The sequence below is a fragment of the Artibeus jamaicensis genome, unplaced genomic scaffold (genome assembly GCF_021234435.1).
Source record: "Artibeus jamaicensis isolate MK-2021 breed Jamaican fruit bat unplaced genomic scaffold, CSHL_Jam_final contig_471, whole genome shotgun sequence".
Taxonomy (NCBI): Eukaryota; Metazoa; Chordata; class Mammalia; order Chiroptera; family Phyllostomidae; genus Artibeus; species Artibeus jamaicensis.
In genome coordinates, this window is record NW_026521850.1 from 3,413,757 (window position 1) to 3,441,291 (window position 27,535).

General features: G+C 53.5%; 1 protein-coding gene across 1 annotated transcript in view; it reads left to right on the plus strand.

Annotated features, from left to right (window-relative positions):
* MED27 (mediator complex subunit 27) overlaps positions 1–27,535 on the plus strand; it is a 163,404-nt gene that overhangs the window by 108,989 nt on the left and 26,880 nt on the right. The window contains exon 4 of the mRNA XM_037158551.2: positions 385–478. Coding sequence (XP_037014446.2) covers positions 385–478 — 94 coding nt within the window. The remainder of the gene's footprint in view (positions 1–384; positions 479–27,535) is intronic.

The window sequence follows — 27,535 nt, forward strand, 5'->3', positions numbered from 1 at the left end:
GCCATCCTGACGCTGGAGGCCAGAGGGAGGAGCTTCTGTTGCCACGTGGAGCCCAGTGGCCAGCATGGTGACCGAGCCGAATTCTGATCTCCTGTGGGAGAAGGTCGCCAGGCCACGCCCCAAGATGAAAAGGCAAGGACTGGTACTGAGAACACACTAGGTAGAACACCAGAGAAATCGCTAAAAAGTGGTTAGCTCTGGAAGGCAGGAGGAGGAACAGGGGTGTAGTATTTTTATCAAAAGCCATGTTGGCCTATTTACCTTCTTGAAAATGTATTCCATTAATTAAAAATTAAGTTGCAAAGAGAAGCTTTAGAGCCCCGTGGACTTGCCTTGGTTTGACCGGGGCTCATTTCACACATGGTGTTTCCTTTTCCCACTCAGATACGTCGATGACGTGATCAGCCGCATCGACAGGATGTTTCCAGAGATGTCCATCCATTTGTCCAGACCCAACGGAACATCAGCAATGCTTCTGGTAAGTTCCAGCTGACCACCCTCGGGACATGTGGCAGGAAGTTGGCCTCAGGGTTGAAACGCCAGTGCTGCGTTGTGGGGCGCATGGAATGGGAATTAAATCCCGGTTTCAGGGCGGGTGGCGCGTTGCTCCTCGTCGGCATTCTGTGGTGCAGAAACCCTGCACTTCAAAACTCTGCTTTTGAGCAAAATTGCAGAGCCCTTCTACGCTTTAACCAGAGAGGAAAGACACTCTGAGCCCATTTCACCTGCCGGTCGGTTCCTGGCGTCCTGGCGAATCTCTTGTGTGGTGTCCCAAGGACAGGAGCTGGCTCAACTATTGGACCCTGCTAAAGAAAACACCTTCTTAAGACAGATGCAGGGTCTGTGGGGAACCCTTCATAAAACCCATTGCGGATTTCAGGAAAGTGTTCTGAGACCTTACCACTGACAGCCCCCACCTTCGTGGTTTCTGTTGGTTTGCTGTGAGCCAGTCGGCCTCGTAACCTCCCCGCGGGTGTGTGCGTTTGCGTGAATTCACCGGAGACCGGTGTTTGGGGAACGGAGTGGGGCAGCAGTGCCGAATCAGGGCATCCATCAGAAAGGTGCGGAGACTTGGCGGCAAGAGGCCCCGCGAAGGGTCTGTGCGAGACTCGCACGTGTGGAATCCCCCTGCACGCAGATTTTGAGGAGCACCATGTTTTACAGAAAGCAGGATTAACTGAACAAGAGAGATGGGTTCTGACGGGTATCGGGGAGGTGCCGCCAGGCCTGTGGGTGTTTCAGCCTCTGGGGCCTCGTGGGTCCAGCCCGCACTTCAGCGTCCTGCTTTTATAAACTCCCAGAAAGAACGTCCCCAGGGCGAGCTGCCTCGCGCTCCCTCCCTCCACCCGGGACACAGGCTGACCACGTGTGCATGTCTCTCGGGAAAGGGAGAGTGGGCTTGTTGGACATGGGCTACCTCGTGGGGTAAAGTTTATCTGGGTAGCATGCTACTTTTCTTTAAAATCCTTTCTGTGAAAACACAGTGAATGAGGTAACGCTGTATTCTTTTAATAGAAAAACAGTCTGTGTGTGCAGGACATAAAGTGTTTTCTGCCTCCGTTCAGCATAGAAATTGTCTAAACTGTAAGATTCTCTGGACCCGGCAGCTAGAACAAACCCTGCTTTCAGCGCGCTTGACAGGGACCAGAGTTAATGAAAACAAAAATGAACGCGTCCTCGGTGAAATAGGGTTTTCTCATCACCCCTGGGTCACTGAGCTTCCATTTCACGAGGCAGGCAGGGGTTTGGCATTGAAGGGAGCGAGCAGGAGAACCGGATGACGGGCAGACAGGTCTGGGGTGTGGGCGGCGCTTCCACCTGAGAGGGCCAGCGTGGGTTTCACGGTGACCGTGAGCCTTGTCCACTCTCTCGGGAAGCTGCTGTTTTAATAGACTGACAAGAGAGTTTGGGGAAGAATCCCATTTTATGTCCTTGTACCCCTCCACCCCCCAACCCCCACCAGTGAGGGGCTAATTCAGACGCTGTGGTCTAGCCAGTTAGTTGTCAACCTTCCTAGGGGACTCGGGGGTTCACAGAACGTGGAGCTTCCCTACAGGAATAGCAGTGGGTGGTCTGCCTCAGCATCGGACTGCCGGGAGGGCGGTCCTACTTTCAGCATGATGGCTTTATGGGGCCTCTGCTTTTCAGAGATGGCATCTTATGGACCGCAGGTCTCGAGGGCCTCCACTGCTGCCACATCATCTCGAGGCCGAAGGGCATTCCCGCCTGGGAGGACCGGCAGCTGCCACCTCCCCTGCCCCCCTCGCTAGTGCCCTGGTCCCCCACTGTCGGCTGCAGGGCACCACCCCAGCAGGTTCGTACTGGGGTTGGACATGTTGTCTGGAGCCGAGCTGGGGTGGGTTGCGCTCGCCTGGAGCTCTGTGTCCCTGGGGAAGCCGGGAAGTAGTGGGAGCAACTGGTCGGGCTGTGCAGGCTCATGCAGGCAGTGTCTGCCAGTGTGTCCTCTGGCCTGCCTTGGCCTTGGCCTATGCTTCAATCAAACGGCGCCTCCTCAGGAGGCCGCCAGGCTGCCTCCAGTGCAGTCCACAGAAACCTGCTCTAACGGAAGCAAGGAAAGGGCTGGCTTTCCTGTCTTTATTTGTAACGATGCCAGATGTTTACAGACGTGAAGATAGAGCTAACCTGCCATAAGGGACACACTCCGGGATACTTTCAGGGGCGTCAGGAGCAGGACGGTGGTCCTTCTGGGGCCCTGAGCCCCAAATGATTTGTCATGAGCTGCCTTCCATCCATACCTGTGCTCATACAACCCAGGTGGGGGAGGGTCACACCTCGACAGCCCCCCCACCCCGCGTGGGGCTGGGGGGTTAGCTGCCAGGGGTAGAGAGGTGGGGCGGGAAAGCAGCACTTTGCCAATTAAACAAGAGCGACCGAGCAGGAGCCTCGCCGCCACCCTCTGGGTGGCTGTCGCTGCTGCTTTGCACTCTCCCCTTAGTCAGGAACGTGGGGGCCCTTCTGGGGCCGGCGCGGGACGCTGCTCCCAGGCCTGCAGGGGGCTTGTCCCCTGGCGGGTGCAGCTCCTGGTGGTGGCAAGTGAGAGCTGGACAGCCAGGCAGAGCTGGACTGCCTTGTTGGCAGGATGATGATTTTTTAAAAGCTTTATTACGTAATTTGATACAAAGGATTGTGTGTCATGTACCGTTGGTTATCAAACAGAAACCATGGGCGCACCACTCTGTAAGAGCAGAGGAAGCCGTGTATGCCTCTCCCTGGTCCCGGCCTCCACTCCCAGAGTCACGGCCATCCTGGCCATCGGCCTCTTCTGCGCCTCGTCCACCTGCACGGACCTGTGCCCCAGGCGATGTGCCATTGGTCTTGCCGGGTCGAGGTCACGAAGGAGCCTCCTGCTGTGGATGTGGCTCCTGGGGTGGGCCTGCGCTTGGCCTGGCGCTGGGACAGTTCCTTGTTCGGCAGCATTCCTCCAGGGGCTGAGCCCACCTCGTTCTTTCCCCGCCCCTGTGGGTTCAGGTGCTTTCCAGTATTGCTTTTTATGCCCGGTGGCGTGGGTGCTGTGGCACCCACATCCGACTGTGCCTTCAAGCCTCAGCCTCACCAAGGAGCCAGAGGTGGCCAGTCCAGGGGAGGTGAGAGTGTCCGCAGCTGAGGAGCAGACGGCTGTTTCCAAGTGCCGCCCGAGCCGTGAACTGTGGCAGCGTGGTGCCCACAGGGTGTGCATGGGGGTCCAGAGGTGCCTGTGGTGAAGTGGCCCGGCCTCCACGAGGAGTGCGTCCTCCTGACCTTACTGCTGACGTAGAGGTCTTCTGGTTTGGGCACATTGGCATAGAGGGGTCTTCAGATTTTCAGTGCACGTCCACGGGAAGATGGATAGCCACTGAACTCCAGAGCCCATGACCAGAAGTTAGGTTTTGGTGGTCCTGAATGTTTCCTCCTTCACCGAGAAGCAGAGGGGCCCCGGATGCACCACGGCCTGTAGTTGGGAGCCCCCCGGACGCACCACGGCCTGTAGTTGGGAGCCCCCCGGACGCACCACGGCCTGTAGTTGGGAGCCCCCCGGACGCACCACGGCCTGTAGTTGGGAGCCCCCCGGATGCACCACGGCCTGTAGTTGGGAGCCCCCCGGACGCACCACGGCCTGTAGTTGGGAGCCCCCCCCCCATGCACCACGGCCTGTAGTTGGGAGCCCCCCCCTGCACCACGGCCTGTAGTTGGGAGCCCCCCGGACGCACCACGGCCTGTAGTTGGGAGCCCCCCGGACGCACCACGGCCTGTAGTTGGGAGCCCCCGGCATCAGCACCAGTGTCCTCACGACTAGACGGGAAACGTGGACGGGGCGGGTGGACTTGGCCCTCTCGCAGGCACTGGCGTCCGTTTGGCTCACCTGAAGCTTAACCAGCTTTCCCTTGTTGGCCCAGAGGCATCGGGCTGCAGAACCTGTTGGAAATTGAGGAGCAGTCACCTCTCCTCGGCCTGGGCACTGTGTCTGACGTAGAGTACACGCGTGTGTCCTCTTCATGCATACGGGCACGCAGACAGTGTGTGTGTAGGAGGTGGGGGATGAGCAGATGCTCAGGAAATCTTTGCTGAGGGAAGACACGACTGATGGGTAAAAGCATCTTTCTCTTCACATGTGTCAGTCTGTCCATATTGGCTGCAGTGGGGACCGCTTCCTGGACAGGAAGGAATAAGGCATTAATACCAGTTTGGTTCCCAAATGGTCAGGACGCTTATGGCCTTGACCTCCTCAGCATCTCTGCGAGTCTTCCACAGTTGACTGTGGCCCGTGCATGCCGCGCCCCAGCTGCTGTGGATGTAAACCTTCGGCCTCTAGTTTTCCAAAGCATCGCGGCTGGCCGTCTCCGCTCGGGGGTGGGGTGGGGCAGGGGCTGCCGCGGTGTGACATACGGTAACAACTCGTGGTGTCACAAATCCAGCTTCCGTTCTTCGGAGAGATGAGCTCAGTCGTCCGAAAATAAATCTAGCTCTGTTGATATTTGGCTTCAGTTAATCTGCCACCTAACACCCCATTGTTAACATTCTCCAAACGTCAAAATATTGTAAGAGCTCAACTGAGTCGGAGACCAGAGCGAGCAGCTGGCTTCTTTGGGTGTTTAAAATATTAATCTCCAATTTTGACTCGTTCACTGGGTATAAAAATGTAAGAAAAGAAGGAAAAGATGAAGCTTCAACTGTGATATTTGAAAGATAACTTGATATTATATACAATTAATCTTTATAGGTTATATGATTTGCAACAGATAAAGCTCATTTGTCAGTCTTTCTAAATGTACATCTTAACTAACCTTCAGTTTCTTTGACATATTCATGCCTTGCTTTTGAATGACACGTCTTTTTTTAAACCATCCAGACGCACTTTAGTGCCAAAGTTGAGAAACCTGGTTTAGTGCATGCGAGCGTGTGGCGTCCTGTGGAAATGCCACCCCGTTCCCCCCGGGGCCTTCTCCCCAGGGCACGGAGACCGAAATAGGAACTCCAGTTGTCCCTCGGGAGCTGCTGGAGATGCCACAGCACCCGCTTTAGGGCTCTGCACCGCATCGTAACATTTCCATCACAGCACAGACTGTGATTGGAGTTCTTTGTTAAATGCCTTCTTTAAATGCCACTTTATAAGACTTATAAGAAAAAGCAGCTTTTATTTTCTACTTCATGTTTGGCACATAAAAGTTGTACATTTGTTTTCCCACATCAGACCCGTTTTTAAGACAGCAAGCAGTCCTCCAGCCGTGGCCCAGGGATGGGGGTGCACAGAGACTTTTTCTCGGGGTTCCAGAGTCAGAGCCGCCTTTATGGCAGTACTGAGACCTCACTTTCCTTTCCTTTTCCACTTTGACAAGTTCATAATGGAGTCTCCCGGAGGCTATGCAATGTCAGATGACATCGTCGCACTAACACCTGTTGGCTGGTGTTTCGGTGTTAAATGTTTCTGTTGTGTTTCAAATATGGAGCCGTTTCTCACAGAAACCAGAGCTCCTGCAGGTCCTCTGTAAGTTTCAAAGAGCACAGTGAGGACCTCAAACCGAAATGTTAGGGCCACAGCGTTAAGGGGAAATGTGTCTGACTTCACCCAAGCACTTTCGAAAGCATATCCAACTAAATTCCAGAAAAGTGGTTCCAGAAATCAATGGCAGTGAAATGAATGGAGGTTTGTTAATGATTTAAAAATTTGAGGTTAACAAAAGTCAGAAAGCGAAAAGCAAAGGAATGTTGGCCATTCCACAGGACAGCTGAAAGAACACTTCTAAAGCACTTTGAAGGATTTGAGCATGGTCTAAATTTCAGATGATACCAAGGGATTGCTGGAGACTTTGTTAGAGTCATAGTGGGCTCGTGGTTGTGAAACCCAAAGTCTTTTTCACAGGTGGACACCAAAGTGTGTGAAGTTGAAATAACAGGTGTGAATATTTAAAATTGCTTTAAAATATTTCCCAAAAAGAAAGGGCTAGAGAAAGCAGGTGTGGGGAAATCTGAATCTTGACCATTTTTTAATTTGGGTGGTTATTAAATAACCTCTGTTCCTTTATGTTTGCAAATGTTTGCAATCAGAAATGCTATGGGCAACCATCTAATTCCAGGTCTCCCATGTATCCTCCAAAAAGTACAGAAAAACACGAACAAGTAAAACTACAGAAAACACCATAAACGCAAATAGGAGATCCAGAATGCCCACACTCCAAAAAAAGACGGAGACACTGCCCCACTAGTGGGCTCCCACTCGCGCTCTCCCCACAGACCTCTGCTGTTGGAAAGGGGCCTCACGCAGAGTCCATGCCGTCCGATTCCCCTCGACGTCCTGGGACAGGCCCATAGGGTGTGTGCCCTGGGAGGGGTGGGCGTGGACTGGGGGGGGTTTGGGGGTGTCCTGTGCTTTGACAGAGGTTTCTGTGGCTGTGTGCATTTCCCAGATTCCAGGGGATGCACAGGAAGGAGCTGTACGTTTTACTCTAGGCAAACTTTACTTCAAAAAGTGCTTAAACATTGAACTCTACTTAACGGGATGCTTGCTAAGTGATTAGGGAGGAAGTGTACTAATGTCTGCAACTTTCAGTGCAGAGGGTTTCCCAGCAGCTGGGACCACCCACAGTCCTGCTCCTCGGGTGGTGGACTTGCCACAAGCAGCTCGGGTCCCTTTCTGATCACCATTGTCTGTCACCAAACCCCACCAGGTGGGGGGTGGGGCGGTCCTGCCTCTTGCCGCCTACTGGCAATTCTCCAAAGATGGAGTTCGGTGGAAAAGAAAGGGATCTTTTATTTAATAGCAAGTTTCTGCCTAAAATATCTGGGTAACAAAGCAAGGGGAAAGGCGAAGTCAGGGGATGGCATCGAAAATGGTCTCGTTACCGCTATTACACAGGCTCAAGGACTGGAAATAGCACAAGAACAACAACCTGTTCACCAAGGCCTTTGGAAACGACGGCAAGCCTCTGCCTCAAAGCCCATTCCCTCTAACACACCCAAAGAAAAGCCGCCCTGTCACCCTCTGGCAGCTCAGCTCCAGGTTATACCAGGAACCTCTTCCGTCAACCAAAGGTTGTCTCCAGTCACTGTCTGGCTCCAGGCCTCTGCTCACAGGCCGGCTCTGGCCACGGCTGGCAGGCCTGCTGGTGACCAGTGACATGTCCCCCTCCCAGAGGAGGGGAATGAACCAACTGCCTTTTTGCTTTCCAGTGCACTCTGTTTCAAAACTCCTCTCCCAGAATCCCACGCGAAAGCCAATGGGAGGGGCCAGTCTCCCAACCAGGGGAATGAAGGTGGATCAGTGGAGAGTTAGATGGAGACACACGTAATAACTCGGTAGGACGCAATGATAATTATGGACCCTCACTCCTGGGAATGTGGGTGTTCACTCTGCAGTTCCTTGAACTCTTTAGATGTTTGAGATTTTCCATAATAAAATGTTGAAGGGCTAAGCAGTGCAACGTGAGGACCACCCGCCCCGCCCCTGCCCCACGGACACAAGCACCACAGAGCAGAAGAAGAGTGTGTGACGTGTGCCCCATGCTGACCTCGGTGTCCTCAGGTGTGTGGAGACGAAAGGTATTCTTGAGTCACAAATTCAGAAATTAAAGACGGGCAAAGAATGTGAAGAAAGGAAAAGGATTTAATATACAAAGTAAAAATGATAACATTATCTCAGAAGTTGACTAAATTTTCAGGTGCTCAAGGAAAAAATAGAGTCAAATGACATTTAATGAAGGACATTGAAGAAATGCCAGGAAACAACTGAGAGAATGAAATTAAGATAAAGAAAAAAGTAAGAAAGGGTCAGAGAGAATGTAGCAGAAGTGCAACACAAGACAAGAAAAAACTTGCACATAATTGGAGTTTGTGAAGAATAAAAACAAAGTGATGGAACAGAACGAGCAGGCGAAACTGGAGTGTCTAGAACCAGAGAGGGTCCGAGTCCCCGCGGGGAAAGGGCGCACTGGGTGCCTGGGAGAACCAACCAGAGGCGGGCCGGTCTCAGATACGTGCTAGTGATGCCGTTAGACTTCAGAGATAAAGAGAAACCCCCAAGGTGTCCGAGCAAAAGGAAAAATCAAATAAATGACGAGGCAGGGGCGTTAGACTGGCCTCAGGTGTCTTGAAATCAGTATGTAAAGCGAGGCAGTGATGGAGCCACAGCCACCCTGGAGTCAAAGAAAGTGTGACTCCAGGGTATGTGTGTCTCTCAAGATCAAGGCCAAGAAAACCGTTTCAGACATAGAAGTCTGTGCCTGTTGTCCCATCGTAAGGAGTCCTCAAGGCCGAGCTCCATCCAGCCAGGAGATGGGTGGGAAACCAGGCTGCGAGTGAGCACGCAACGTGTGTAGTGTGGACAGAAGAGTAAAAGGACAGTGGTGAGGTGAGGCAGTGACGTGCAGCGTGTGGGTTCTGGCACCGCGGGAGTCATCGAATGAACGTGGGAGCAGGGGCAGGCAGCAGCAGGTGAGACTCAAAAGTACCATCAAAAATCGGTTCACGTGATGCTGAGAAGGGGGCAAAGGGCATTGGAGTGTGTAGATGCTAGGCGTACACTTAACGTCTCAGCCTTCCTAAACCTAAGCCTTCCTCAGTGCAGTCAGGCGGTAAGTAAACAAGTGAGTGAGCAAAGAGAAGCCTTGCACAGCGCGGAAGAGCGTGCCATCGTGTGACCAGCTTGAGGCCACGTATATCAGTCACGCCCATAAATGGGAGTGTGTTTAACTGCTTGCTCATGAAAAGACTTTGTTAAAGTTCATTTTAAAGTTCCTATGAAAAACAGCGTGCCAGAAAGGATAGGAACCACCAGAAGGCACAGCTGCCCAGGGACTGGCCCTGTCCGGCATGAAAACGCACTCCACCGGGGCTGTCCAGACTGTTGGTGTCTCTGGGCCACCCTGGAAGAAGAGTTGTCTTGGGCCAGACTTTACACACAGTACGACGCATCATCACAAAAATGTCTCAGCGTGTTTTAAGTAAAGTTACGATTTTGTGTTGGGCCGCATTCACAGCCCTCCTGAGGCACGCGGGCTGGGCACCCCTGCGAAAGCATCTGTGACTAAAGCTGTGTGGTCACGGCCTGTGGGTAACAAACAGACGAAAATAGACTCAAGTACATATGAAGGTTTAGCAAACGAGAAAGGCAAGGTGGCATCTGAAATCCGTAGGGCCTCAATCATAAAAGGGAAAAAAAATGAGAGAACCAGAAAACACAGAGTCAGAGGACAACTGACAAGCTGGGAGGGAATATTGGCCACATATATCAGAGATACAGGGTTAATATCCCTGAGATCATTTTTTAAATCTTAAAAGTGAAGGGGAAAAAGGCCAAAAATGGGGTAGAAAATGAGGAAAAGAAACAGACAATTCACCCCACCAAAAGATATAAAAATGGTAGTTAAACATATGCCATAAAAACATAAAAGATGTTCCACCTTACCATAATTAGAGAAATGCAAATTAAAACTGCACTGAGGTGCCATTTCTCACCTACCAGATTGGCAAAAATTGCCAAGTGTAGCACCACTTTCTGCTGGCGAGCCTGGGAGGAAGCGGACGCCACCAGTGGGACTGGAGGCGGCCCCGCCGATCTGGAGGGACGTTGGGTGTCTGCTGAACCCGGGCGTGTGTTTGCCTTTGGACCCAGCAGCACGGCTCCCAGGAGTTTCCCCTGAAGGCACACACCCAGCAGTGTGAGAGTGAGTGTGTGCACACACTGCTGGTTGAGGCTTGTAATTCAGAATACTGGTGCCACCCAACCGCCTGTGCAGACCGCGACACGGTCATGCCGTGGCCTTGCCTTCTCCGTGGCTCACAGGAAGTGATTTCCAGGACACACTGCTAAGAGAAAGAAAGCCAAGTGCAGCGGTGTCCTTACTGTGCTTTCTCTGCATAAGAAAGGGATGTGGAGTATCCACATCTGCCCACGGGGAGGGGAGAGGAGGCACACGGGAAGGATGAGCGGAACCAGAGAAATCGGTGGGGGGGGGGGGGGAAGAAGGCGGAAACAGGTCGGGTGGAGGCTGTAGGAGGGGCAACGTGTCTCTGAGTGTCCTTTCTGCACAGTTCTGACTTTTAGAACCAAGGCAGTGTTTCACATGCTGGAAAATAAGTCTAACTGACCAGGGTGGATTTAACAAAACGGGATGCGAATGGAAATGAGTAAACCCGACTGTAGTTCAAATGAAGAATGCAGCCGCTCTTTGGAGGGGGAGTACCCTGTGCATACAGCATTTTTACTCTAAACCCTGAGGCTGAGGACTGTTAAAACTGTGAACCGGTATTAAACCCTGGGTGGTTGGCCAGCTTTTCCCAGGAGGATGAGTTAGCAGTTCTGCAGCTGTTCTGTGTGTTCTGGGACTGAGCAAATACGGAGATGAATTGTGTGCAGTGGGAGCTGGGCCTCCCCTCTTGGAGAGGAGCAGTGCAGATATGGGAAGGGGAGGCCGGGGTCCACTCTTGTGCTGGGTTGGAGTCAGGAGTGACAGCAGGCACCAGTTATCTTTCAGTTTATGTAGGAGAGAGATGTGGAAATAGGTAGCAGTGTGCAAGTACACACACACACACACACACACACACACACACACACGCGGTGGGCCCGGCTATCTGCTGAGGAGGTGGGGAGGCAGCAGGACTCCAGGACGCGCCAGAGCTCCCGTTGTCCACGTCTGACTTTTTGAGTGCCAGTGTCCCTGGTGGGCGCTAGGCTTCCTGGAGAAGTGGCTGGGTCCAGAGTGGGGGTGGGGGGTGGGGCACAAGGAGAACCTGAACATCCCGCTGTGCCAGAGCATCGGGGACCTTCTTGACCAGTGACTGGGTTGGGTTAGAAAGACAAAGAAGCCCATTTGAAGGGGCTCCTGCCGGCCAAGCTGGGGCCGCTGGGCACCAAAATGAGTTAGATAGTAGTGGGTTATAACCCAGAGAGAAAACAGTAATTCAAAAATAAATGAGTAAAGAAACAGAGGTATCAGCATGACATAACAATAGCTATAGGAGAACTATGCAGTAGAATGTGAGCTAATGTACAAAGAACAAGAAAATTGGGCAGCCGCTGTAGTAATAGTTGCTTCACCTGAGAATCAAGACTCGTAACCACTCCCATTCCATTGTGCCTGCAGGGACGTGCAACCCACGGCCCTCGGGCTGCACGTGGCCCAGGATGGCCTGGGAGTGTGGCCAACACAAAGCGTAAATTTTCTTAAAACATGATGAGATTTTTTTGTGTGTGATTATATGTTGCAGTGTATTTAACATGTGGCCCAAGGCAATTCTTCCAGTGTGGCCCAGAAACACCAAAGGTTGGCCACCCTGCGGATGTAAAGGAAACCAAAGTACGAGGTGTTTAAATACCGAGACGAGCTCTTGGAGAGAGACATGAGCTCGGAGGGAGCCCACAGTCCGGGAGTGGACAGAGGGGACACAACTCTGTGTCCACATGTCCCTAGTGTCCCCGGCTGGTAGAGTTCTGCTGACCTCTCAGAGGGCAGTTCTTTTATTTTCTTCATGAAACACTAAATATTACTTGATTTTTAAAAATTGTAATCATGAGTCCTTCCAGGACTAAGATTTATGAAAAGAAAAACTGTCCCTTCAAGTATAAGATTCAGTGGGCACAGAAATACTGGCTTGCTGTTGCAGACTTCTTCACTAACTGTCATTGTTCAGCGAGTTTTCCCAGTGCCGCACGGAGCTCCCTCTCACACACTGCCTCTCAGCCCCGCCCTGACCCTGGAGGGAGGCGGTCTTATCCCTGTTTTCCAGGTCACCAAGCAGAGGCAGGAAGAGGCTGCAGGCCACGCCACTGGGACACAGCCCCAGTCCTGACAGAGCCAGAGCTCAGGCTTTTGTTCGTTCAGAAGAATTAATGAGCTGCCCAACGTTCTGTCCTGTCCCGCCCTGACCCCTCTTACTCCTCCTCCCAGAGTGGCTCCTGGCCCTTGGGGGTCTCGCCCCCCAGAGACGGACTCAGGACTGAGCAGACCCGCAGTGGCAGCAGTACCAGGGCCAGAGGGTGCCAGGCACGGTCTCAGCAACTTCAGGCCCACTTCTCTGAGGCTTCTCGGGCGCGGTATCTGCAGCACCTCTGGGGAGCTGTGTAGGCCAGAGCCGCATCGGCTGTCTCTGCCGAAGGCATGTGACTTTCAGGTCGGCGTAGATGGGGCCTTCCTTTAAGATACACAAATGCCATTTCGTGGGAGTTCCTGTTTAACATTCTGACATCAAGTACTGCCGCGATTTCCAGGATCTTAAACTTGGCTGTGTGCACTCTTGGGTGGCGGCCAGGCCTCAGGAACCCTCCAAGCCCGGCAGTGTTTGTGCGTGGGTGTGCCCGCGTGCCCTCTCCTCGGGACGAGGGTCTGCGGCTTCCAGGAGGAAGGGCTGCTCATTCTGAAGACAGCAACAAACATCATTTTAGTCCTTAACTGGGGCTCTGCCTTCCCTTCTGGCTTCCCGGTCATCTGCTGATGGAGGTTCTGTTCTCTGGACTCCTGTTTTGTATTCGGCCCAATAACAACATTCATGGTTCATTTGCAGGTGAATTTCAGTGGCTTCCAGATGAAAGCTGGAGATCCCACTCTTAAAAACCAGGGCCTTCCAGGGCAGCAGGTGGATGGATGCCCTCAGGCACCAGAGGGGGCGGCTTGGAAACACACGTAGACATTACATCCGTCGCTTCAGATCTGACAGCTAGGAAGTTAAAAAAATTTTTGAGTTACATTGTTTTATTTTCTGACAAAAGCATGGTTTTTCCTAGAACTAGTTTCAAAGATTAGTACAAACAAGCAAACTTTTTTTAGCACAGCAAAAAAGGGGGGAGTAGTTCGTACTGTTTCTTTCTCTTTTTTAACAAATGTCATTACTAGGTGTGTGCTGCTGCTTTAGTGTCTGTAGCTGTTAGTTCAGCCCAGGCGTTCACGGGGGCGATGGGCGACGCACTCACGTCTGTCACGGGGTGCGTTTGGGACTTAACGATGATTGACAGTTTCCCTAAGATTCCCTAAAAATGTGTAGTCCAAATGACTGCTAGCCCAGTCAGGCACCCTGAAATGCCCCCCGAAATGCTAATATTTCAGTACTCCTCAGAGTCTGTTATTTATAATGACAGCTAAAGCCCATAATTCACATCTCAATTTCCCACGACGCCTTCCGATCCCATTCGTCCCCAGAAAGCTGGGAAGCGCATCTGCCAATGCTCGCAGATGTGCAGCATTAGCCTGGCACCCACAGTGGTGAATCGAAGTGTTGGAGAAAACCGTCCCGACTCCAGGGGTGTTCTGCTGGGTTTCACTGCAAAATATTTTAAATGCATTACATGAAACCACTGGCTGGAGAAGCAGGGGACCTGCCTTTCTGAGCAGGGCGAAGCAGCGCTCGGAATGCAGGAGAGCGGGCTGAGGAAGTGCCCTGGGCCCTGGCTGCCCAAGCAGGCTTTCAGGCGGGCTAGTGCAGTCTCGTTTCACGGTGAGTGTCAGGTCTGTGTTCGGGTGTCTGGTTTCCAGACTGCTTGCCTTGCACTCTGGCCCCGATTGGACAGCTCTCTGTTCCAATACTTATCTTCATCCTTGTAACAAATATTTATTGACCAAACGCTGTGTGGAAAATAACCTTGCGCTGTAGTCCCCAGCAGCGAGCCGTGCATGCACGCTTTCTGGTGTGCTTGCTGGTGGTCCCGCCTGCGCAGGCCGGTGGGCCAGTGCCCGCCCACCCCACCCCCGTCCTGTGTGACCTGAACTCTGCCTGCCGCCGGCTTCCAGTTGCCTCCTGGCTTCCTCATCTCTGGACGCTCGGCCTCCCTCTGTCCCCACAGTTGAGTGGTCCCTCTAAAGGGCAGCTCTCTCCGGGCCAGTGTGCTGCCCGGGGAGGGGTGCCTCGTTGCCCGTAGGAGAAAGCCCTCCTCCGTGGAGGGGCTGTCGTGCTCGTTATGGCCTGACCTCGGTTTACCTCTGACCTCTCCCCCCGACCTCCCTCCACCTGCCGGGCACCCCCAGTGCTCTCGGGTGCTTCTCCCTGGAGGCATGGTTGGCGTTTGGGGTTGGACGGTTTCTCTCTCAGGGAACTGGGGGCGTGTGCAGAAGGCTGAGCATCCCCAGCCCCAAACTGCTACATACCTGTAGCTCTTCCCACTACCGTGACAGACAGAAACACATCCTCATTTCCAGAAGCTCCCTGGGAACCACAGGAGTCTCAGACACCCCCTACCTGTTTGCTGCTGTGCATCACCCCGCTGTCCCCTCTGCCCATGGCGTCCCATCCGCAGGATGCCCCTGTGGGCAGGGCTGATGTGTGTCCTCTGACACTGGGGTCTGGCGTAACTTTCAAGAAGCCCACCCTTCCTTCTTCGGGTCAAGATGGGTTCTTTCTTTCTGCTCCTAAAGAACTGCTCGTGCCTTCATTACAGGGGCAGCATTGTATGGAAGTGTTGTGGCTTGATCTTAAATGGATCGCTTGGCCTTAAAGTGCCATTTGACAGTCGCTACAACATCACACATGACGGGGTCGGGGCACAAAGCCGTGATGAAGCTCCCGGAGGGCAGTGCTGCGGTCTGGCCAAGTACCCGGTGACAGCTGTGGTGCTGCCCCTCGTCGGCAGCCTCCCGGCGCCCTCTGCGCAGGCCTGGCACCTCACAGGGACGGCTGCTCTCGGGGCTTCGCACCCCCCACGGGACAAGGAGATGGTGTGAATTATTGCTGCTGATCTCGTTATTAGAAGAACAACGATATTGATCAGTAGGCTTTTTCAATCCCTTGTAACTTGTCTCCGTTCGTTTTTGACCAAATGGAGCCACTTCTCTCAACACCGACTGCGATCAATAATGTGCAGCAAAATGACGTTGCTCTTCCTGCGCCATAATCTTCGTTCTGAAGAGCTGTGCGCACAGGCGCCCAGGCTGCCGTGTCCTGCAGAGCATCGAGCTGTCTGGCTGCAGCTCTGTGTGCGGCAGCTGAATCTCATTAGCTCGGATTTACACTGCATAGGCCGCGCGTGTAAATAATCGGAGTTTTCCAGAGCAGCGGCAGATCTTCAGCTGGTTTTAAACGCAGTTTATCTCCGCATTTTGCTTTATTCCCTAATCGCAGTCCACACGCTTGGTTTTTCCTCCATTTAATCTCTCCGTTGTGTCCGCTCGTGGAGATGAAACAGTTGCTCGTTTTCACAAACGCGGCACACACAGCGCGTGTCCCTTTACACCACAGTGGCCTCTGGCATTGTTAATTAGGTAAATCATGTCTCACTGAATGCTGCTTACAGTCGGTTGAACTAACGGGCTGTCTGTAGTTATGGGAGCGGTTGGGGCCATCACTTGCACCGTCACCATCACCATCTCCGTCGTCATCACCCCACCTCAGTAGCAAACTAATGAGAACAGAGGCCCGGCCGCTGGGTGCCATCCCTGGCTCAGCCACTTCTGGCCCAGTGGCATTGAGTATCATTTCACTCCCTGTGCACGGTGGAGCTGGCCAAAGGCCTCTCGCGTGGGGCTGCTCTGCAGGTCACCCGGTTTGTCCTGGTGGCCACCAGCAAGCTGGCAGTGGGGGCAGGGAGAGGTGGGGCCGTGGTGTCCAGTAGGTGTTTGTTGAAGACCGTGAGACTTTGTAGGCCCCATTCCTGACTTAACTCACCATATCGGCTGTCAGTCATAGATGGTGTGAATGCAAGAACATTCCTGTTTTCTGCTCAAAAGTCCTTTGTAATAAAGTGGGGCTTTTTTCCAAACAGAAGATGAAGGTACTTTTCTTCCTTTGCCCCCTCATGCTGGTGACCGTGTTTGCATCAGCTTTTAAGGCAACTCTTTGCTGCTCGTACTCTCTTCAGAGCCCCCGTTTCTCAGGCCCCACCAGCTTGGGAGATGGGAGGTTTGTCGGCAGACTTGGAGTAGGGGCCGTGTGGGTTTTGCCTTAGAGCCGTTAGCTCCCGTTTATTCGGGATCTCCCACCGCGCTGGCTACTTCCTCTCAGCCTGCTTCCTCTTCCTCTCCCCAGAGCGCCTGCATGTCCCACCCCTGACTTGATTCTGAGGCCCAGCCCCTCCTCTGCCTGCTCCTGCCTCCTACGTGACCTCATACACCCTGGGGTTGATGGCATTCTGTTTGCTGGTGACGCCCAACTTGTCACTCATGATCCGGGCCTCTCCAGACTTCCGCTGCCTGTTGGCACCTCCCTTCTTCCTGCTGCCCGACCTGCTCTTCTTCCTCTCCTGCCTCTCGGCCGCTCCACCGGCACATTCCGTGGCATCGTCCTCAGAGTGGATCCAGAGCCCCCGGACTGTCCACCAGCTCCGCCCCACACCAGGGACGTGGCCAAGCTGGCACTCCCCTGGGTCCCTGCAGCGCCCCCACCTGGCCTCTCCGCTTCTGCATTCACCTTTGTGGTCTTTTTACACGCTGCCGTCAGAAAACTGTTTTTACAGTGTCCCTCCCCTGCCCAGAACGCTCTTCCAGCTCCCCTTCCCACTAAGAGACCCCGTGTCATGGTCTCTAAGGCTGTATGACCTGTCCCCTCCCCTGCCCAGGACCTCCCACCCCACCTCCTCCCCGTGCCGCTGGCTCACCCCCTCTGGCAGCCCCTCTAGAGCCCCGCAGGCCTGCTTCTGCCCCAGGGCTTTTGTTTCCACCCTGCCCTCTGCCCCGCTCTCCCCTCCACCTCCCGAGAGGCTGCCAGGCCTCCCGGCCCGTAACCCCCAGCTCACCTACCACTCTGTCTTGACGCGCTTTTTACTTCTTCACAGCACCTTTCCCACGTGGCATGTTACTTGCTTATTAGCTTCCCGTCACTCTCCAGCTACCAGGATGTGAGCTCTGACAAGGAGAGACTGTTCTGCCCACTCCAGCTCCCCACGCCTCTTGCAGTGCCCGGCACACGCCGAGGGCCAGCCAGCGTTCCCTCAGTGAACACGTGCCCTCAGCGGTGGGTGCTGCTCGGAGAGGGAAACAGTGTCCCTGGCACCTAGGAAGTCGGTAGCCAGGCTGTGGCTCCACCGTTGTCCCTTTGCACATTTTTCCTGCTCCGGCACGTGGCCTCATGGGTCTGAGTGCCTCTGAGGCACGGCTAGCCTACTAAGGATTCTGTCCAACTGCTCTTCCGGCGCCTGGTTCCAGCCCCTCTGCTTTCAGCCTGAGCCATCTCCTGCAAGACGCCGAGTCCCCCGGGACAACTGAACTTAATCACACTCTCTCCTGCTCCTCGTCTGTTTTCAGGGCTTAGAAGTGTCCCTGGCCCTGGCTGATCTAGCTCAGTGGATTGAGCGCAGACCTGCGAACCGGACAATCACGGTTCGATTCCCAGTCAGGGCACATGCCTGGGTTGCAGGTCGGTTCCCTGCAGGCCAGTTCCCAGCAGGGGACGCACGAAAGGCAACCATACATTGATGTTTCTCTCCCTCTCTCCTTCCCTTCCCCTCTAAAGATAAATAAAATCTTTAAAAAGAAGTGTCCCTGGCCCAGAGGCCACATAGTAGTAACGACTGCTGGGAGAATGACAAAGCCCTGGGCAGAAGTGGTGCGGGCAGCCCTTCGTCTCAGGGTCTCAGCAGACCCTGACTCGGTGCTGCCCGTGGTGGGCACCACACCGGCCCTAAGAGGACCGTGGCTCAGCGGACTGCCACGCACCGGTGGAGTGTGGGGTTGGGGTGTCTGATTTAGGTGGAGTGCGGTGGGGCTCTCGCCTCACCCACAAAAGTGCAGACGCCAGGAGAAGTTTCACAGGTGCACCATCCCGGCCGGGCTGAGATGCCAGGAAGCCGCCGGGGCCTCCCGAGCAGGGCGAGAGAGAAGGGAAGGGGGAGACCTGCCTTGATTCTAGAAGAGCCGTGGGTAGCGTTGTACCAGTTGTCAGCAGCAGAGATGCCTGCCACGTGGTTGGGACTGTAATATGTGCTCACTGATCGGACTTTCACCCAGCCCCTCGAAGCAAGAGGTTCCCACCGTCTTATGGGGGCGTCATCCTGAAGAGACTCAGGAGGTCCTGTTAAGTGGTGGGGCTGGGGTGGGGAGGGGGTCCAGGAAGTCCCAGAGTCCTGGCCCTGTCTGCCCCCCTCTGTGTTGTCCGTGGAAGGCCACCGGGTCAAACGAGTACAGGAAGGTCCCAGTCGGGACTGGTCGCTCTCTCCAGGGGAGTGAACGAAGTGAGCCAGGGTTTCTTTAAAAGCTTCTTGAGAGAACTCGGCTTTCGATAGCATTTAACTTCGGTGGGAAATGCGTTCAGAAGATACTTCTCCCTCTCCCAGTTCTGTTTTCTTCTTTCGCACAGGCTCATCTACCGATTGTGTTGTTGATAAATTTAGCGTGCGGTTGGGACTGCTCTGTACCCTGTACCTGCCCTCACAGGGAGAGGGTTTGTGGTTTCCATTCATCCTCATTAAAATCGGAACATTTGCATCTTAACTTTCACATCTTGTTCCAGGAATTTTAAGCAGACTGATTGTATGGAAGTGGGTCGTATTAACTGCAAACGGGCTAGACATCTGCTCACTAAAACTGAGTGGTTTTTTAGCTCTGCTTTGTTTTTGTATGTGTTCTGCCGGCGTGATCGAGTGAGGGCTGTCAGTGACGGTGTTGTGAGACCAGGGTTTTCAGAGGTGTGTAAATGTGCCATAAAAATGAATTTCAGAGGGAGTCTTTGAAAGTTCTTGAACTGGGAGCAATCAGACGTCTCAGAGCTGAGGGGTCTTTGTCCACAGTGTCAGGGAGCCGCCCCCGGCGCTGCCGTGGCTCTGCTGCACGGGGAGCCCAGCTGCAGCAGGTTCCAGGCTCAGGGCGGGGGTGCTGGGGGCTCCAGAGGGAGCGGCCTGCTCTCTGTTTCCACCAAGGGCTGTGAAGTGGGGAGGGGGTGAGGTTGGGAGCAGCGTGGAAAACTGCCATCCGGGCTGCTGGCAACTGGCCGGACGGGCCGGGCACTCCCTTCCTCATACCCACGGAAGCGCGGGTTTCTTGCCACACTGATTGTTAAGGAAGTCCATGGCGATGCACAGCCAGCCAGCTCCAGAAGCACTCTGTGGGCACAGGAAGCTGAGAGGCTCCTTGCGTGCAGCGCCTTCAGAGCCTTGACCGTGCCAGGTCAGGTGGGACCCTCCAAGGGGGTCACATGCACGGCTTCCCCAACACGCCGTTTCCTTTTCATGGGACACACTATGATGGAGCCCTTCCCGAGTGCTCACATTAACATGGGGACAGAAGGATTGATTGATGCTGTCCGGGTCGTGCCATTGAACCTGTGTCTCAGTCCCTCGCTCAGGGTGGCTGTGGTGGCCATCCCGCCACTTTGACCTGGCAGAGTCTGGCTTCTTTCCATCTCGGGTTCCAAAGCCGCCGGTGCCCCTGGCTCAGCGTGGGCGTCTGCTCACCCATGCCTGTCTGTCCTTGACAAAGAGAGGAAGGAGACCCTGCCTGAGCAGCAGCGGGTGGGAAAGGACGACTGGCCTTGTGGACAAGGAGAACGTTCTAGAACAGGTGGTTTTCTTCTGGTCTCCTGACCCCGCTCCAGGGCTGCGCCCTGTGGGGCTCAGGCGGTGCTTGCCGGGTGAGTCCCGCGTGCGGCGCCTGTTCTCGGCAGGAAAGGCATCTGTCTAGTGTTGGTGCTCCGTCACGGTCTGTCCGGGTTGCGCTGTCGGTGTGCGCGATCTTTCACAGCTAGAATCGAAGGTTACGACAGGCTCGCTTTCTGTTCCTGCAGCCAGAGGGTGTGCCTTCACACAGAAGCAGCTGCTGTGCGCGGTGGCCGCGTGGCATGTGTCCTGGGCATCGCAGTTCCAGGAGTGGGCGTGGGTTTGAACTGATTGATCCAAACCTGGACTCTGTCTCTCCTGGAACCAGTGACAGAAAGCTGATGAGAGTAAGGGGTGATGTCTGCTACCACGGAATTGAGAGAAGCCAATTGGCTCACGAGAGGGTGAGGCTGCAGTCTGAACCTGTGACCTTGACCTCATTGACTTCAGGCATCTGAAGCACCAGCATCATCGGGACTGTGCGGTACCCGTCGGACCACCAGAATCCCTTGCCTCATGCTTCGCAGGGCTGTCTTCCCCGTCAGCCCCCTGCTCCCGCAGAGTGCGGCTTGTTACCCGGAGGAAGGATCGCTCGCTGCCTGTAATGTGATGTGGGGAAATCATTTAGAGCACTTAATTTGTGTTGACTCTTTATTGGTGCACTATTGCAATTAAGTTAGATTAATGAAAGGTAAATTTCAGTCTATGCATGAAAAAAAATCTCTTGTAAAGGCCCTAATTAGTATGTGTTTATTTAGCCTCTCATGGTTTAATTGCATCCCATCTTGCTATTTACAAACAGGCATCGTTAAAGAATAATGAGTGTGTGAAGAGCATTAATACCAGCAGCAGATGAGGTAATGGAGGCTGGCAGGCGGAGGGAGGGGCGGAGAGGAAGTCTGCTGGTTTTGTGTTATGTTATTTTCCAGCGAAGGAGGGTGCGGGATGCGTGGTCCTCTGAGCCAGTCTGCTGGGGAGGACAGAGCAGACGGCTCGCGAGGCGGCCGCTTGGCCTTCGGCTGCAGAGAGCTGGGCTGTTTTTAATCTGCCACTGCAGTGTAGCCTGGGAAGGTGAATGCACGCTCACCCAGCTGCCTGTGGCCCTGCAGCTTTCTTCCTAGCCCTGCGTTGTGGGGCGTCTGCACTTCGAGTCACCGAGGACGCCCAGGAGCTGAGAAAGCCGGCTGAGCCGAGGGTCCTCCACGGGCCGCTCAGCCCCTCCAGCGAGCAGCCTTTGGAAAAGCAAATCCCAGTGGAAAGTAAACCAAGAAGCAGGTTTAGGATGTTGCACTGGCACCCCTGATATTTCCTTCCAGCTTTACATACTTTGCAGCCATTTCTTGAAGTTACAAAGCAATTTTATTTTCTTTTGATGGATCCTTGATCATTTATATTCTATTCTAACATGGCTTAAGGGTAGGAAAGCTGAGCACCAAGTGGGAAAGAGATGAAGTGGAAGGAAAAGAACCCAGTAATAATAATATGTCCGTGTCATCAGTTGTGTGACTCTCCCGCTCTTGGTATAAAATGAACATCTCTCCTGAAGGAGCAGAAGGAGGGGCAGAGGCTCCCGGCACCCCGCTCACAGCACCCTCACGGAGCCCATGGGAGCTAGCCTCCGCCGTGCTGGCACCTTGATTTCCCGCGTTCTGCTTCTGGCAAACCGTTCTCTATAAATGCAGATCGCTGCTATTCAGACTGTCTTAACGCCCTCACTTCTCCGGGGATTCCTGGGTGAGTTGAAGTCCAGGGCTTAATTTATTTAAAATCGGGTTATAGGAATTCACAGTTTTCAGTACATTTCTTCAAACAAACTAGATTAATTTTAAGCTACCCAAAATAGAAGCAAAAAAAAAAAGTTTCCAGTGTTCCGACTACTGTCTGTGTGTGAGGACACAGCTAACCGTGTCCTCGCATGAAAACGGGCCCGCCAGGCCCGGGCACGGGTCTCTCTCGTGGTCATTCACTCGCAGCTGTTCCTTTTCAGCTTACAGAACTGTGGGGCATGTTTCCCCGTCCATATTAATTGGATTTTGAAGTGACCTTGTCTATGTATTGATTTGAATTAAAATTTTCTACATCAAGGTCAAGCTGGCACACATCCTACAGACAAAATAATAAAAATCTGAGTGCTACCTAACAGGGTATCAACAGGACAAGTGGGGGTGTCAAGGTCTGGGTTGGCCACCGGGGCACCGTAGTGCCCTCCTCATGCAGGTGAGAGGTGGCGGGTCTAAGTGGGGATCCCTGTGCCTGGACTTGAACCTGCCTCCTGCCCCTTTGGGGGGACAGTGCCCCTGAGCACCTCAGAGCCCAGAAAAATGCTGCTTAGGGGCATGGGTTTAGGGTGAGCTTTCAGCTCATCTGAGTTCACACAGACCCATCCCCTGAAAAAGATCATTAACTTGAACTGCCCCGCCAAGACTTCATCTGTGAGTCTGTCTCCAAACTGCCACTTAACATCTCTGCGTGTAGGTTTCAGCAGTATCTCCAACCGAACGGAAGGGAAGCGACCCACACCCTGTCCTTCCCAAGTGTCCTTCCTCAACAAAGAGCAAAACCACCCACCCGGGGCTCGGGTGGGACGCAGCCCCTAGAGGCCTTGCGGGCTCGACTTGTGGGCTCGCCTTGCCTGTGTCGTGGAGCCAAGGGGGGACCGCGTTAGTGGGGAGACCCCAGGAGCCAGGGAAGGCCTGGGTGGCGCTGCACCTTGTTCCAGGCCGCATCTACCAACAGCCCCTGAGTGTTTCGGGGACACCGTGTGGGGCGCGCCCGTCTGCACCGCTGCCCCCACGGTCGGGACCTGTGATGACCAGGCAGGCGCTGAACGAGTGTTCTGGGTGGTGCCGGGCAGCTCGGTGATGACGCAGCGCCCCTGCCCCCGGAATTCCTCGGGCGCACCGGGAGCCCCACCTGTGCCGAGCTTACGCTGCTGCAGTCATGTGTCGCTTTTACCACCTCTGTCAAGGTGGGAGCCACCTCGGCACTTCCTGGCCAGTCTGGGCTTCCGTTTGCACCTTTAAAAATGGGAGTGTTGGGGCCTGGACGGGTGGCTCCGCTGACTAGAGCGTCGTCCCGTACACCAAAAGTTCACGGGTTCAATTCCTGGTCGGGGCACCTACGGAAGGCAGCCAGTCGATAATTCTCTCTGCCTCCCCCTCTCCTTCTAAACATCAATCAACATATCCTTGGGTGAGGATAAAAAAGCATGGGAGTTAGACAAATGATTTTGTAAATTCTTTCCGGGTCCAACGTTACACAGTTCTCATCTGTGCCCAGTGCTCCCCATAGTGCAAACACTTAGCCACTCATAGGTAAGTGCTCACTGGGGCCGCTCCGTCGTCTCTTTCTTTGGCGTGGGCACGAAGAGGTGGGTCCTCAGCACAGTGCTGGGCTGTCCCTGTGCCCACACACCTCTCCCTCCCGCCCCCACCTTTCTCACTGCACTTTGGGAACCTGGCACTTAAAGTACCACAGACCTCAGGATGCCTGCATGTAAGACTTCCACCTGGCTTGTACCTGGCCAGTGACCTCTGTGGGTGGCTGCATGGTTGGCTTCTTTGTTGTTTTTTTGACATCCCCCTGCCCAAAGCCAAGGTCAGCCATGCAGCTTTGTCTGCGTGACTGATGCTGTGCTCCCCTTACCCCACCCCCGTGTGGCCTGTGTGCCGGTCAGGCATCCTGCACCTGCTCCCGGTTCCTCCTGCAGGCAGGCTTTTCGTCAGCTGGCCTCCCTGTACCCTAGACACAAATCCTGCTCAAGGTCAAAGTGCTTTCCTGCCTGTGCAAGCCTCGGAGGAGCAAGGTGTCCAGTGGTTGGCATCTCTCATGACCTGCCAGCCTAGACAGCACCCCCTACTCTGTTTGCTAAGTTTGTGTTCGATAGCATTTGGTGGCGGGTTGGAAGTAAACGTTTTTGCTGTTATCCTCACCTTTGTTCCCACTTTGCCTTCCTGCCTTGTGACTTGCCTTCCACAGCAAGCTAGAAATTCTCTTCATGGGCCACTGCTTGGCAGGCGACCGCTGTAAGACCACCGAGTCCAGCCCCAGCCGCCAGCCCACCGTTGGCCCTGACGAGCAGCTGGGCAATGACAGCGTTCCTGCGGGCACTTCCCGGGAGGCCCACCGGCTTCCTGCTCCAGCCATCTTAGCTCCTGGTGAGGAAGCACAGCGCCTTCTTGGACTCCTCACAACTTGCCATCGAACACTCTCGGGGACAGACGCGGGAGGAGTGTTGAGTGAGCTCTTTGGAAATGTGCTGCCTAGTATAGAAGAAGGGTTACCTTGGCAACAGCAAGCCTGCTTCATTACCAGATGGCATTAGCTTTATTTGTGGTATTCCAGAGCAGTTGCCAAGAACCGACCTGTAGCCCCTGTCACCGGGCGTTTTGCCTGTGACTGCGGCCAGCATTGGCTAGTTTGCAGATGGCATCCGTCAGCCTGTGTGTGAGGCGTTGCCATATCCATCTACCAAAACTCCAAGGTCATCGTGTCCTGGTGCACCCAGATACATTAAAACCGGCCCAGGCCAGCTACACGAGAATCGGAATCACTGCGGCGTGATGAGAGGGCTGGAGAGAACGCCAGAGAACGCACACTGAGCGCCGTCCCGATGGCGGAGCTTGAGCGGCTCATCCTGCCCTTCCTGCCACACCGCGCCCTGCGGAGAAACGGAGGCTCGCAGCGGTTTCGTTTAGTCGTGCGCCGCACCCATAGCCGTGCATTGCGTGCATCATCTCATTTAATTCCCCCAGCAGGCCCCGCTGCGCTTCCCAGCTGAGTGAACAGGCACTGGAGGTGGTTTGACTTGCCCGCAGTCCCACTGCCTGCAAGTGGCAGATGTGAGACCGAAGCCATGCCCTTGGCCGTCACTCCGAACGGCCTTCCTTGGGAGTCATCAGGAAGCAGGTTTTGCTCATGCCTCAGGGCGCAGCACCACTGTCGGCCACCCCCTCCGCAGGAGCAGTGGCAGGAAGGTGTGTGAACATCAGTGCGGGTGCACCGTGTGGAGGCAGTGCCTGCAGCCGGGCTCTGACATGAACTGGCTGCGGATCGTCCCTCTGTGACGTCCTGGCGGGTCCGGGCAGGGCCACCATGGGAGCATGTTCCGGGCCAGCCGTCGGGGTGCTTGGTGCACGAATGAATGTAGGACAGGGAAAAGGAGAAAGGAAGGTGTTCATCCTAATTCAGATTCATATAGTAAAAAAATAAATTCAGTCTATCACCCCGGCCAGGTAGCTCAGTTGGTTAGAGCATCATCCCAATACCCCAAGGTCATGGGTTCAATCCCTGGTCAGGGCACATACAAGACGTGACCAGTGAATGCATGACTGAGTAGAATAACAAATTGGTGTATCTCTCACGTGCGCACGTGCACTGTCTAAAAAATCAGTCTAAAAAAATTTAACCTATCAGAATTATTTGCGCCTCTTTCCCTAATCGTGGCCTTGAAATGCCATTTCCCACTGAACAGAACCAGGGCTGCTGGAGGAGAGGACCCTGGCAGGACTTACGAAAGCCCCTGCAGAGCCGACGCCAGGGCACCCAGGAGCTCTGGGTGTGGCGAGAAGGCTCCGCAGCCGGGAGGCCGCCGGGCACGGGCAGGACGGTGTGAGCGTCAGGGTGAACAGTGAGCATCAGACAGAACACACTGCATGTGTTTAAGTCTACGAGTGTATAATTATGTTAGGGAAGGGAAGCTAATCCCATCTGCCCTGGAAGAAAACAAGTGAACCCATGCATTGTTTCAAAAACTGGCAAATGAAAAGAAATTAGCAATTTACCCTGCTTTTCCGATGGAACAAACTCTACTCCTGGATAACCAAATCGTAGAGGAGGGGAAGTTTTTCCTATAAAAGTGCCTCAGCTCGTAAACGAGAGCAGGATGAACGAACTCTGTGGAGCATGGCGTCGGGAACCCCGGGAGCCCACTGCCTGCGACACAGTGAGATGCCCAACCTTGCGTGCCTCCCATTGGTCGGCTGTGACACTGCCTGTGAAGGAGTCTTGACCAAAAAAAAAAAAAAAATCAAGCTCGAATCCCACCTACTCACCGAATTACAGGAAGCAGAGAGTAAGGGGAGCACGTAGAGTGTTCCACAGAGAGGCTGTCAGCAGAATCCAGGCTGGAAAGCTCTGGGGGGAAATAGCCCAGCTTCGTCACCAAACCAAGTGGGGCTGGCAGTCGGGAGGGGGGCAGGAGAGGCTGCTGAGACCTCTCTGCCGGCACGTGGCATGGGCTGTGGTCAGATCCTGACACAAGCGAACTTTGACTGACGAGCCTTGGGGGAGGTCGTGGGGACTTTGAACTCTGACTGGGCTGAGCGCCGGTAGCATTAGAGGATTCCTAATCCTCTGTGTTTCTGACGTAGGAGAGCATCGTGGTTAGGCTTTGCTGTTTTCAGAGCCCTTGTCTTTTGGAGATACAGAATGAAATACACATGAAATGATACCATAGTTGTTGTTTGTTTCAAAAACTACAGGAAGAGAAGAGCAGGTAGGGGAGGGGGTGAAGCAAGATTTGCCAAGAATTACAATTGTTAAAGTTGGGATGGGTCCATGGGAGTTCTTTATACCATTTCATTTATTTTTGTATATTATTTAAAATCTTCTCTGCCTGAGCTGGGCTCAGTTGGTTGGAGCATTGTCCCATGCACCTAAAGGTTTCAGGTTCAATCCCTGGTCAGGGCACATACCTAGGTTGCGGGTTCAATCCCCAGTTGGGGTACGTATGAGAGGAAGCTGGTCGATGTTTCTGTCTCTCTCTCAAATCAATAAACATGTCTTCGGGTGAGGATTTAAAAAATCTATAACAAAAGCTGTGAAGAAATAAATTAGGTTGGTACTTACGGAGGGGGTGGATTTTATTTTACTTTCACAGCACCTAGCGAGAGCAGGATGACGTAGGTGTATTCATAGCAATCTATCCTGTGGCAGATTGTATCAGAAACCTTAAAATACTTGTGTTATTCTCTCAGTAATTACAATTCTACAAACCTGTCCTCGAGAAATAATCCCAAATGTAGTGAAGTCTTTGTGAGCAGAAACACGTGTTGCAGCCATAAAAAAAAAATTAAAAAGATTAAATATAAAATTTCTGGTATTTTTAGTGTTTTTCCCCCTGAATTCCAACTTGAGAAACTTGAGAAATTACTAAGGCAATTTGTCAGTTAATGAAAATCAACTAGACTTTGGTTTTTTTAAAGGAAACAGTTGCTTAGTTAGTTATCCTTGCCCGTCAGCAGAGAGAGTTGAAATGGGCAGTTGAACCCAGTGGCCCGGCCCTGGCCTCCCTACAGCCACTGTCAGGCTGTTCATTTCAGTGCCTATAACCACAGAGTGACATCTAATTCCTTTCCCTCCCTCCCTTTCTTCCTGCCAATAAAAGGCCTGTAACCTAGAGACAGAGTTGCTCTTCCTACTTCTGTGGTTTATTGGCATCCTTAAGTAGTGACTTCCAGTTGTATAAGAAATGACCCTTTCAGGGCTACATGGTGTAGCAATAATTAAAAGTACTATACAGAAATGTAAGTGTACGGTTAATAAAATAGGACGTTTTTATTAACATTCTCCTAAGTGTAAATGAACGTACCGCAC